The sequence below is a fragment of the Catharus ustulatus genome, chromosome Z, assembly GCF_009819885.2.
Source record: "Catharus ustulatus isolate bCatUst1 chromosome Z, bCatUst1.pri.v2, whole genome shotgun sequence".
Lineage (NCBI taxonomy): Eukaryota > Metazoa > Chordata > Aves > Passeriformes > Turdidae > Catharus > Catharus ustulatus.
Window position 1 is genome coordinate 36,538,877 of NC_046262.2, and position 13,916 is coordinate 36,552,792.

Below are 13,916 nucleotides of genomic sequence, written 5' to 3' on the forward strand. Positions count from 1 at the left end.
TGTTGGAATAGTGCACCCATATATACAAGAACTTGCTTTACCTCAGTGCAAGAAGCATTGCCTGTGAAATACTAAGAAAGAGAAGATGACTATAAACTTCTCAGTAAATGCTTTTGTTTAAAAAAGTAAATATTTAAAAAACTCTGTTGTTTCTTTTGGGTTTTTTTGCAGTGACTTGATGAAAAATTCCACGGTGTGAATGGCTTCTACCAGAAAATAGTGGTGTAATTATTATAATCACCCTGTTGGCACATAGAATCGTGGGTCACCAGGCTTTCAGCTATATACTTGATGAAATCTGTACCTGTCCTTAACAAGTGATAACTTGGAGCTGATAACACATCAGTTATGTATCATTATGAGGAACTTGGTGCTTGATTATCAGGATTTGCTTTTGTTCCCTTATCTGTATCAGTGATACACTAGATTTTTAATTTTCAATTTTTTTTTCTTCAATGCCAAGAACATGTTTGCTGATGTTCAACCTGCTTTTTAGTCTTTACGTTGTCTTCTTCTAAGTGGCAGACTTGGTTTATATTTGCACTGTAGTTTTACAAAACTCTGAATGGAATTTCTGTTCTAGGTGGTCTCCAGTTATTTCCTTCACGTAATTCTTCACTTAAAAACTAGCAAACTCTAGAACCATTTTCTTCCTTACAGAAGTGTTTCTAAATCACTACCTTCACTACTTGCATTTATCTGTTTTTCTTAGGATCAGAATTTTTTAGTGTCATTGGTTAGGAATGGCACTCCCCAGCTTAGTGTTCCCACTAAAAAGAAAATCATGCAACCACTTCTCCCACCACCTTCCTTCATGGGAGAAAAAAGTCAGATTATGGGTTGAGATAAGAACACATTACTGGAAACAGCAATGAGACAAGAAAACAGACAGTAACAGCAACAATGCTAATAACAAAAATGTATGGAGAGAGGCTGATGTACAAACAAAATTGTTCAACAAACCCAGAACCAAAAAACAATGAAAGACAGACCCTCCAGCTACCATGCTTTCCTGGACCAAAAGCTATTTTTTCTGGAAGCCCAAGAGTCCCTCATTTTTGCCCAGAAGCAATGAGGTGGAGTGGTATAGAACAGCCCAGACACACCCAAACTTCATGGCTGCTGCATAAAAATTAACTCTGTACGGGCTGAAAACAGAGCGTACATTTATGGGTGGATTTTAGGTTTGTTTTTCCTTGCCCTGAGAACTTTCATGCAGGAGAGCTTGTAAGGGAAAATGCCATTTTTGTTTGTGTATTGCGCTGAGAATTGTGACGTCTGAGCCTGCTGTGCCACTGAAGTATAAACGTCCTTTTTTACAGCCTCCCTTTTAAGCCCTTCCCGCAGTGGGGCTTAGGGTACTCCCTGGGGAGTCCTGATGCTCTTCACCCAACTCTTGTGTGGTCTTGAGGATGTGGGTTCTCATTTTATTTTATGCAACTTCTTGCTTCTGCTAAGCATGCACAGGAGGAGTTGCTGTAGAAGATGATCTGTACCTTGGCTCCATTCTACCCCATATACACAACCATGGAGGGCAAACTTGAATCTTCAAAGGGACCTGCTCAACTCTTCCCTTAAACTTTGTGCCAAAAAAACACCTGGATGTTGGTTTTGATGCAAAACTTCTTACAGTTTTTGCACCTCTCCACATACTTGGGACCTCTCTCCTTTTTCTGTTCAACCTGTGGCTATAAATCAGCGATATCTTGCTCTCAGTGCAATCACACAACCTACTTGCAGTTCTCCATGACCCCTCCCTGCACCTATTTTTTCTGTGTCATCCTGATTCTGCGAGGCTGCCTGTGAAGATTAATTTGCCACTGGTGGAGGTCTGGATCTGGTTGCAAGATGAGAACCTTGTTTTGTATGTAGTTGATATTTTCAAAAAAATACAAATAAATAAAGTTAGCTTTCAACATACAGCAGTTTTGAATTTACTGTGGGAATACAGTATCACTCAAACTTTTGCAACCACTGGAGCTTGTAAACTGTGTTGTTAATTAGACTGTGTGTTTTTGATGGACTTTTTAAAGCTATTAAAATTTACATGTTGGTGATTGAAATAATTAGTTCTCTTTCACATGTTTGACAGATTTGTGAATGTCATTTTAAATTTTTTTCTTATGGTTGAGCTACTTTGAAATGTACCTAGGAGGAGAATCTGTATATTCTTCAGTGATGTGGTTGCCATGTGCTTGTTGAAAATACATACCTTTCTTTTCAGAGCACTGGGTGGAGTTTATTCATAAAGTTTCCATGGCTGTAAGGAAGGAGGTTTACATCTGAAGATTGCATTTAAATTCAAAAGCATACTGTACTGATGAACAAAAGGAAGACAGTTTCCCATTTAGCCAAGTTGTGAAAGAGCTTTTCGGGAAGCTAAGGTGTAATTCCCAGCATGTAATGGCATAAAAATAAAAATGCTGCCCTTGCCTATATATTTTTGCTTATCAACACGCAGTGTAAGAACAGTTACTTCAGATCCTGCATGTCTTAGAAGAGCAAATAAAAACAGTAAAACTAAGAATCTGTGCTTTATAATTTAGAAAACAAATAATTTTATTCTGTTTCTGATCTTCATTTATAGCACCAGCAACAAGTGGTGCAGGCTGTGGAGCGTGCCAAACAAGTGACCATGGCAGAACTGAACGCAATCATTGGGGTATGTGGTCTTTCCATTTTAGCTCTGATAGTGTTTGTAAACAGCTTTTCTTTTTCTTTCTCTCTTGCATGAACTCATTTCCATCAGGTGGGCAAAAGTTGTGGGCAGTGGTGAAGTTCAGTAGCTTGATCTTCATAAAAGCTGGTTACTGCGTGAAGACTTTTGCTTGCACTGTGCCAAGAAGACTAATGGGGTAATTAATGTCTGTGTTGTATCTATTCCCCAAACAGGCTCAGTATTTGTTTTATCTTATCTTTTTTTTTTGTTGTTGTTGTTCTATTTAAGTAAAATTGTTTCCTTTGCATACTACCTGCCAGTCTGCTTCTGCAGCCATGGTAACAGGTACGCTTGATATGATAGATTTTTTTTCCCCATCCCTGCTGCCCACATATTTTTCTGTGTGTTGTTTCAAGACTGAATATTAACAACACTGTTTTCTTTTACATAAAAAATACCTGTTACTTTAAAAAACAACCAAAAAAAAACCAATGAAAAAACCCAAACCCCGCCCACCGAACCAACCAACCAAAACACACCCACTGAAACCAAAGCACCCAAACATATAACGAAAATCAACAGCAGGAATACTCACCCCCACTGTGCTTATAGGTGTCCTGCTCTTAATCATCTATAAATACTTGTGTAGGGAGCCCCTCCTGTAAAACCTTTACTGACAGTGGTATTAGCCAAGTAAAGAGATTTTATAGGTGTGGGCAGCCACAGTGTTTATATTTTATAACTGGAGAAGACACACATAACAATGAAAACCCTGGCTGTTCACATTACATAAAATAAAGGTGAGAAGTCATAGCTTAATAACACATTATTCTCTTGTATAATTATGCAGCTGAAGCAAGCAGTTGTTTTAGTCGTTCTAATGAATACACTACAACTATACTTTGTATCTTCCATGTCCTCCCAAATGCTTTTTCTTTTGTGTATAGATTATACATAAAAGTATTTTTCTTTTTTTATTCAGTGTATCAAACACACTTTGAAATGCTAATTATTCCATTTACTTTCATTAAAATTCAAATTGCTGAATGAAGATGTGGATAAGGGTCACCGAGTAATCAATCTGAAGTGAAGATATTGCCTCAATTATGCCTCTGTCTTTTAACAAGGAAATCAGGACTTTCTGATCATTGCTGACAGTAGTTTAGAGCAGCAGTCTGATTGTAGCTTGTTTTTAATAGGCTGTTTCTAACTGTTATTTTGTATACCTCTGACCACAAGAAAGCACTGGTAGTCAATTAGAAATTATAAATGGGAAAGAGTAACTCTTTATTTCCTCTGAAGTGCCCGTTAAAAAGAAGGGAGTGAATCAGAGCGCATCGTGTAGAATCATGAAATAACATTTGTTGTATGTCTTTTACGCTCCAGTGGGGAGAGTGGGAAATGAATAATTTCCCAATTAGTTTTCATTACCTAACCAAAAATATTACCTTTTATTAACATTCTTTGCATAAAGTAAGTAGCTAAAGGTTGGCTTCTTTGTGCTGCCTGTGCATTTGTGGCACATGTGTATATGTGCGTCTGTGGTTTTGTGTATATGTGCACACACATATACTTCACAGTCTACCTTTGCACGTTTTTACCATCCACCTTTGTGTTTGCATTAGAAAGACTGGAAAAAGGAATTTGTGTTCTAGTAAAGGAAGCAAGTGTATAGTGTGTGATGTTACATATACTGGCCGTCGCATTAGTTATTTAAATTTATCTTGCTTTCATAAACCACACAGAATAAAAATAAACAGATGATACACTTGTCGGGGAGCCTGGCAGTAATTCTGTTGGTCTTCCCCCTACCAGACAGAAGTAAATTTTCTTTTCTCCTCCTGTCTGAGTTTGTCTTTTTATGTCAGCTGAAATTCTATTGTCTCAAACTTCTCTAAACTATCAGACTTTGGGTTTGTGCATTAAAGTTGGCCAGCCCTTGCCTCCTTCACAAGCCTGATTTTTTCCTTGTTTTTCTTTTAAAAAGGGAGCCTTTTTTCACTCAACTGTTTTATGTTGACTTGGAAATACTGTGTGTTCCTCTTTAATTTTAGAAAAACAGGAGCAATATGTTAAAAAAAACATAGAAATTTAGTACTCTTTAGATTTAAAGTGAAGTAATCACATACAGTCTTTTAGAGTTTTAAATTTGTAAAAAAAATGGAATATACAGGGTTGCAAGATCTAATAAACTTAAGATCATGTTGCAAAAATTCCACAATAGTGTTATGTCTGCACTTAGAGAGATTTAAAGTCTGAAGATGTAGTGTGAGGCTAAAAAAGGCTTGTCAAACTTTGTAAAATGAATACCAATAAAAATAAAACGAAGAACATAATTGGAAATCATAGCTTTTTAATGTATTTGATTATATTGTCTTACACTATGTTTAGTAAGTCTGGCAGGGTTTCTGTTCTTTTAACCATGTGGTATTTAAAGACTTCAAATGTTTGTTTAACCCAATGAACTGTGTGTCAGAAAAAAAACAGAAGCAGTATTTGAGTTTTGGGAATAAAACTGTAGCTTAAGTCTTTTTTTTTTTCTCGGGCATCCTGTTCGGTTCACCTCTTTCATACTAAACTCCCTGGGTTCAAACAGAGCAACTCTGGCTTTGAGTTAAAAGTGCACGCTACCAGAATGGAGTGTGGCAAGAGGAAAAGAAGGTGCACAGATCATATCTCTCTTTGTGTTTCACATGTATATATTTTCGTATGAATGTGCTCTGATTTAATGGAATCTGATGAAGCACCTTTTAACTTTGCAATATTATTCTATCTTCATTGGTAAATGAACCAAATCACTGATCCATGCAGTTTAAATGCAAAATACTGAAGTGAGCCTGGAACCCAGAGAGACTGCCTGTTCTCCTGACAATAAACTAGTTATGTTTAATGGAATGAAACAGAGTTATAATGACTTCTTTCACAGGTCATGTTCAGTTTAAAACTGTTGATGGGCTCAAACAAGTTAAATATCATCTATCATTTTCTGGAGAGATGCTGTGTGAAAAACTAAACCGAAACTGGGTATATCATAAGCGTGCTGCAGGAGGACTGTAAATCTGTAGGCACCCAGAGTCTACCTCTGGTGTTTGCCATGGGCAGAGTGGTGCAGCATTCTTGCTCAGGGCAGTCTGTAGTGCACATCCAGGATGAGCAGTGTGATATATGCAGTTGATCTTGTCATGCGTCGTGCTACCGTGTTTTTACATGAGAATCTGCAAGATAGCACTGTTGGAACAGCACATAAATCATAGCCTTAAATCAGTAGTATGATCTAATTAGGACTGATGTTTTCATTTCCTGTATTAATAAATTGTCTATCTTTCTTAAAATGTTGGGGTTGTTTTCTTTAATCCATTATACTATACAATTGGAACATGCTGTGTGAATGTGGTTACATTTTAATAAGGGAATTAACTTGGAACTTTTTAATAATTTTATCTGTTTAAAATAGTAGTTTTTCAACTGCAGTTGGGTAGTAAGGCAGAAATGAAGGCCTGTGTACCTGCTTATCACATGGAGTGAGATAAACGTACCAAAAACTTAAGAGCAGGTATGTGATGGTGTTCAAAGAAAATGCAGTTTAGCACAAGAAATGCTGAACCTCAATTTTTAGCAGTGACATTTTAATGATAGGAAGTCTGCAGAATTATTTGCCATCAATTGTGAAGGCAATAACAAGCCTTGGTGGTTTTTCACACCCTCTGTGTTAAGTGCTTTCAGAATGACAGCGTAAACTGTGTTGGAGAACTCCAAGGAAGTAAAACTGATTAAAATGTTCATGCTTGAATGGTGCTGATGGAATAGTTCATTTGGACTTTCTCTACCTCCTGCAGCTCAAGCTGAAATATTAAAATTCAGTGAATTTAAATCTCTCTCCCCTCAGCTCAGGAAAAAAACATTACATTTTAATAGGTTTTAAACTCATAATTCATTGGTTTGGAGCAGCACTATTAAATCTATTTAAATATTACGTGTATTGCTAAGGAAATGATTGAAATAATTCTTTTTCTTTACCGTTCTATGCATCTGAGTGAAAAAAAGAATGGCTTTGGTTTAATTTTTAAACATTTTGTTTTATTATGCCACTTTTATTATCTTCTTAAAAATAAGCAAATGGCAGTTACTGGAAGAAAGGACTCTTTCTGTCTTGTCACACATAATTACTATGTTAAAATGTTTCTTCTTAAATGCACTGTTTGTCACAATTTCTACTCTATGTTTGAGGCCAAGGTGCTTGTTTGACCTTTCTCAAAAGGTCCATAATTTTTGTTTGCTTCTAAGACAGTGATTGTTTTACAGCTGTGGAAAACAACAGCTTTTCAGAAAATAGGCATGGAAGTCTTTGAAAGCAGTGTGGTGCAGATTAGCAATCTCAATTTGAATTGAAGAGCTGGTCTCCGTGCCTGCCATCGTTGCCTTGTCCAGGGCTGAGGATGCCAAATGCTGCTTAACGTGCAGAGGCGTCTCCTGCTCCTTTCGGCTCGTGGCTTTTTTCTAGCTCGTGTGTGTGGATGCTGTGAGGAAGAGTGAGGGTTTTCTGCCTGTGCCAGTGCACACAGTTTGTATGGAAAAGCTGTTCCTACCCAAGCGTGTGCATTCATCAGTGATGGATGGGCAGGGGCAGTTAGAGCAAGTGTTGTAGCATGGGGACAGCAGTCACTTGTTTCTCCATTCATCTGTATTGCTCACTCAGGATGTGTTAAGCAGTGGCTGAAGCTTGAATTCTGTAAAACCGTTTGGTGGTCTGCTGTATATTGTACATAAGTTGTAAAAGTGAGAGGTCGACTTAATAACTCTATGCTTCGAGTTATGTTTATTTGTGTACCCTAATGTTGAAATTAATTGTTCCCATTTAATTACTTGTTTGCTGATTTTTTTATTGAGTGGTGATATGGTCCTGCAAATATTTTGATCCTGCCTAATGCCTGAAATTGATTTGTAGAAGGCTTTTGGGTGAGTGTGTCTGGTTTTGACTTATTCACCTGAAGTCTGGATAGCTTAAAGACACCCTGTTGCAAAGAGGTGTTTTTGAGGAATTTGTCATCTTGTTCCCTTATTCCCGTGTGCCAGCCTCAAAGAGAACCTTGAAGGTGAGACCTAATAGAAATAAATCTCTTCCCTATGCAGTGTCTTCATTTAAAGAAGATGAAAATTATCTTTTTAGGGATTTTTGATGGATTTAATTGGAATGTAAATAATTTTCAGGTTCCATATTTCCAAGGATGGGTTTTAAATACTGTTGCTAGACTTTGAATGACTGCTGCTATCTTCTGCTTTTTGTCTGTTTTCAGAAGCTGTGGTAGCTATCTGAATTTGTATTGGTCTATTACTATATGAGCAGTCAGTAGCATTGCACTGTGAAGTGCTGACCACCTACAGCATCTCACTGTCAATATGCTGGTGCCAGAGGCCCTTGCTCATTATGCTTAAGTAAATGCATATGACATGAGTGTTACAGCTTGCACGCTTGATCTCATCAGACAGAAGAGCTGACTTTGGCCTCCATGTTCCTCAAAGGTTTACAAACCCGGGAATCAAAGCTCTGTGATCACTCTGTCTTCTTTGTTTTTTAAATTAGGGTTAATCAGTGCAGGTGTGAAGAGTCCTGTGGAGAATTTTTATGATATTCTGTAGCATGAACCTATGCAATATTTTATTTATGACTTATTTTTGTATGGATTCACTTCACAAACCGTAGAAAGCAGACAATACTGTTGCCAGCAGGGTCTGTACTCCAGTAAGTGGAAGCTGTTGCCAACCAAAACCAGATGTGCTGTGTTCCGTCTTGGTCCATTATATGCTTTATATTGCCTTCAGTGATAGCCTTGTACCAGTTCTCTGGAAAAAAGAAAAGTCTGTTTGGTTTTAAAGTATTGTGAAGACAGGGATTTTCCAAAACCACTTGATTGTAAAATCAGCCATATTTATGTACTCAGTGACAACCTTGTCTATTTAAATAGGTACCCTTACTATACAGTATGGCCTAAAGACAGGTGGGGTTGTGTCATGGTTTCATACTATAGGAGTTCCAATACCCCTAAACAAGGTCATATGTTTGTACCTAGACTTTTTCCCAACCACACTTTGTAGGCTGCTGCCTACATCAATGAATGAGGACCAGAGCTGTATTATAGAGTGCCTAAGTTAAATGTTTGCGTTGCTCCACATGGGCAGATAGTCTTAAATGTAGGACCAAAACAAGGGCTCTAGTGCTTAACTGGAATGGATACTGAAGTACTGCGTAAGTAAAGTATTTCTATATGTTAAGTCCATACATGAAGAATTTGAGAGGTCTTAAATTCTTGTGTTGTCTGATATTTCAGAATGTTTGATTTTTATTAGCAAGACAGTTACTTGCTTATTGCTTGGTGGTTTTCACAGTCATATCCTTGGGTGTGTGAATGCATCACAAAACTTATGAACTGACTCAAGGAATGTTTGTGGAACAGTGGAATACTGCTTTCCCTTTTATGCTTTTTAAAGAGGCTAAGGCAAAAAGAACAAGTGGTACTTCCACAGTCTTGGGGCTGCAACTTAAATCCAGGTGATTTGATCCTTGTCAAGACCTTCGTTTATCAAAGCTGCTGTAACTGGGAAACATCACCAAAGCAAAAGAATTCACTTCAAGTTTCAGTTACCTGGCTAGTGGGCACTACATTAAAGAGATAAATGATAAAACTACATCTCACAGTGAAATCTGCTTGGAGAGAGGTAATGGTATCCATGTGTCCTAACACCTGTGGGAAGAGGCTGCTCACCTCCAAGAAGAGCAGGCAGTACAATCCTCTGCACAGGACCACAGCTGCACCAGAAATGGCCATATTTAAAGACCAAATGGATTGGAAAGAATGGTTCAGTCTGCGCAACCTGGGTGTTAGCACCTATAGTTAAGGAGCGTCTGCTTCTCAGTAATTGCTGTGTAGAAATTTGACTTGTTAAGGGTTGACTTGATAAGATGCGTTAGAGAAATACATCTGTGAGATGCATAACGGGCCTCTATTTTATGCTGGTATTACATGGCTCTAAAACCATACCTTGTGAGGAATCCTTGAATTGAATTATAGTTGCTACATTTAAAAGCTTTGGTAATAGAATTGCTTGTAGATTTAGCCACTTGAATCTCTTTGTGACCAGTGCCATTGCTTAACTTCTAGCTTTTACTATTTGATTTATGTTATATCTCAGATGGTAACATTTTCACTTTAAGCCCAGGGTTTCAGAAACTTTCTACTGTGGTGACCCTGAAAGATTATTTAGAAGTCTACTGGGAAAAGCACAGACATTACTCTTATTTTTTAAGGACAGGACCAAAATTTACAAAATCCCAACAGAAATCCTATCTTTTTACTCTTAGTCCAGAGGAACAAAAAAATCTCTTCCCAGTGTCTATGTATTGGACATTAGTGGAGTATTTGGTGAGTAAGGTACCTGAATCAGTGTGCACCTACTTAGCCAGAGATTAATTTTGCCATCTGTTTATGCTTAGCAGAAAACACCTATTTGCTGCCATTGTTATTTTTTGCAGTGGTCTGTGTGAAAAGGTTTTGAACCAGGGGTTTCTCATGGCAAGACCTTTACCTTACTATTTGTGCTTTCTGCCTTCTCTGGCAGATGTGGATTTTCCTTACCTTGGATAGAAATTGATGGAGCAGAAGGGAGAAGAGGGTTTTAAGTTGTGTGATTTATGTAGGAATTTCTGCCCTTTATTAAATGATAATAGAAAGTGATTCTCAAGAGTTTAATTCTTCCTTCCTCCACCTCTAATGTGAAATTGAGGTGAAGTCCTGCAGTCAGAAGGAGCTACTGAACTCTGATATTCTGTGGGAAGGTGAACTTAGCCTTTTGCAGAGGACTAGGTTTTCCCCTTTTTAAGGTTCTGTCCAATTTTTGGCCATGAATCTTTTATTTGTAAGTAGGCTGTATTAATTTTTTGTCCTCTGTCTATGCTGTTTCACTGAGCAAAAAATAGTTGTAAGATTGGAAGGCAGGACAAATGGTGAAACGTGTATCCTGACAGATGTTCCCATATATATGATTAAGAATGGAAATGTACTCTGCATATATTGCCTTTCATCCCACAATATGATTTGGGAGATAACTTTTTATTCCTAGATCGCTTAAAAGATTTTTGAAGCAATTTGTAGAGATATGATTCTGACAGTTTCTTTGTTATTTATGTAGGGGCTCTAAATGCTCCTCTTCTGATTAATGACAGCTATTGATTTTTTTTCCTTCCCCCCACAGTTTCCTCTGTAGAGCTTGCTTTCCTTCTGTGGAATCAGCATCCTCAAAGAGAGAAATTGCTGAATGTTAGAGAGCAAGTAGCCTTTAAAAAATCATTATTATTATTATTATCCTTATTCTCTTTTTTTCATCATGTTTCATTCTTATTCCTAGATTTTTAAGGTCTGTGTTAATTCCCCTTTGTGAACAGACACATCCAAATTTCTAATAGATGAGTTACATCTGAGCATCTGCTAATTACTGGTACATTTCATAGAAGCACAGCATTTTTATATTGTAAAATACTTCTAAGATCATTGAATCCAGCCATCAGACCAGCGCCACTGTGATCACATTTAACCCACATTCCCAGATGCCAAATCCAGGAGTTTTTCTGAGTGCTTCCAGCTATGGTGATTCCACCGCCTCCCTGGGTAGCTTGTTCCAATGCACCTCCCTGGGTAGCTTGTTTCCAGTGAAGAGGTTTTTTCTAATCAATCTAAACCTCACTTATCACAACTTGAGGCCATTTCCTCTCATCCAATGGCTAGTTGCCTGGGAGAAGAGACTGACTCCCTCTGCACTAGAACCTCCTCCCAGGCTGTCGTAGACTGTGATAATGTCTCCTGAGCCTCGTTTTCTCCAGTCCAAACAGCCACTACTCACAGCAGTTGTGTTCCAGACCCTTCACCACCTCTGTTCCCCTTCCTCTGGACACACTCCAGCACCTCAATGTCTTTCCTGAGCTGAGGAGCCCAGAGCTGGACACAGCACTCCAGCTGTGGCCTCAGCAGTGGGGGTACAGGGAGTGATCCCTTCCTTGGTCCTGCTGGCCACAGTATTGCTGATCCAGGTCAGGATGCCATTGGCCTTCCTGGCCACCAAGCTGGCTCCTGTTCAGCTGCTGTCAGCCAGCACTCCCAGGTCTTTTTCCAGCAGTCAGCTCTCCAGACACTCTTCCTGCAGCACTGCATGGGGCTGTTGTTGAACCTTACACCATTAACCTTGGCTCATTGATGCAGTCAAGAGCCCTCAGTGAAGCCTTCCTGCCCCACATGGTGTCATCTGCTACTCACCTGTCACATTGACTTAGGGGACACTCTATCCCCTTGTCCAGACTGTCAGTAAAGATGTTCAGCACTGAGCTATCTTCAGCACTGAGCCTTGGGCTGCCAGCTGGTGAAACTCTGTTCACCAGCACCTGCAGGCCCAACCATTCAGTCAGTTTATACCCAGCAAAGAGTGCACTTGTCCATACCATGGAAAACCAGTTGCTCCAAGAGAATGCTAGGAGAAAAGGTGTCAAAAGCTTTACTAAAGTCCCTATAGACAACATCCACAGGATGTGGAGGATGTGCCTTTCATAAACCCATGCTGGCAAGGCCAAGTGGTCCTCTGACCACCACCTCTGAACAGCCCTTGTCTGTTCATACACAGCAGGTCCAGTGGGGTACCAGCCCTTGTAGTCTCCCTCATCCCTGCTGTGTCAGGAAATTGTCCTCCAGGAATCTCCTGGACTGTTTCCTCTGTGTTGTGTTGTATTTCCAGCAGACATCTTGTAAGTTGAAATCCCATATGAGAGGAATGAATATTTCATCTGCCTCTTCATCTTGGTGGTCTATAGCAAGATTCCCCAAGATCTCTGTTTACTCTGGACACTGTAATAATTTTCAAAATTTTCTCCCTTGAAAGAGTAAAGGTAGTACTTTTGTTCTATTCGGCATCAGTAACACTGTTTCTTTATGCAAACCCATTATATGGTATATATCCGTAAAGCTCCAGAACCATGCAATTGGAGGAAATGTTATATGACTGTCTTTGTAGGCTGTTTTGCTGTCTTGTATTGTAACATCAGAACATTTTTTTTCTTTTTTAAATATCTGTCAGCAGAGAGAGAACAGTACAAAGGAAGTACAAACAGTGCAGATCACATCAAGGGTGTGAAGGGGCTCGATAGATAAAAATTAATGCCATCTTAAGTACACTCATAACTGTGTGTACCAAAGAATTGCCTTTGCTGGTTTTCAAACCACTGACATCAATACTGTGTACTCTTGAGCCATTGTTTTTATGTCTTTGTTTCCTCTTCTTCTTGGGTTCTGTTTTGTCTGTATGCTATCTTACAAATGATTCACTCTGAGCACCCAACCACATCACTTAACTTGACTCAAACAAACAGTGAAGCTACTTGATTCAGATGTTTTGAGGTGTAGTATGTTCAGTATGTTTGAGTAATGGCTGTGACTTTTCAGGGTCTACAAGAGGGAAAGTGGTAGATTACTGCAACAGAGAGCTGCTTGGAGAGTATCCAGTAGAAGCTTGAACCTCTTCCAGGGAAATAGGCTTTGAATGTGCTGACTATAGCAAGAGAGCATTCAAAGCTAATTTGTTAGTGGGTTTGTTATCACATTTTACTTAAAAGTTGATCTCTTAAGATGTGTTGGGAAAAGAATTAGGCTAAGCATCAACATTTAGAATGACAGTTCTAAAAATTACTGTTACCCACATAAAAACCTTTTTCCCTATTTGTGTGGATGAGACTTCGGAGTTATTTTTTTCCTTACTCAAGATGGCCTAGAAGAATATATAGAAAAGAAAATACCATTAGTAGCAGCCAGATGTTGTCTTTATTTGACATGTGTTAATGTGTTTTGAAAGCTTTACTTCAGTTTTTACTACTCAGCTGATTTAAATTATCATCTCCTTATTACTAAAAAGAATGCAGTCTTATTTTTTGGCGTTTTTCTGATTGCAGTATTTACCCTGTGCTCTTATATTTTGTATGTATTGAATGCTCTTCAAAATATTGAAATGTATTTTGTTCCATAGGGTGTATTTCTTGGTAGCTGACTGTTGTTGTTTTTATTTTAAAATAATTCTGGAAAATTTGCAGCATTATAAAATCTGCCTTTCCAAGTTTTTACCTATTATCCATTAATGCTGAAGATGTATGCTCGACTTTACACATACTACAGTCAATGTTGATGGGATTGTCTGAAGTTAACCACATGCTACACGTCCTAAGAGTTCA

General features: G+C 38.5%; 1 protein-coding gene across 4 annotated transcripts in view; it reads left to right on the forward strand.

The window, feature by feature from the left end:
- Positions 1-13,916, forward strand: part of TLE4 (TLE family member 4, transcriptional corepressor) — a 97,516-nt gene that overhangs the window by 36,994 nt on the left and 46,606 nt on the right. For 3 of the 4 annotated variants that reach the window (XM_033085592.2, XM_033085594.2, XM_033085593.2), the window contains exon 6: positions 2,588-2,662. The exons of the other annotated variant lie outside the window; for it this stretch is intronic. In XM_033085592.2, coding sequence (XP_032941483.1) covers positions 2,588-2,662 — 75 coding nt within the window. The remainder of the gene's footprint in view (positions 1-2,587; positions 2,663-13,916) is intronic. 4 annotated transcript variants of the gene reach the window in all.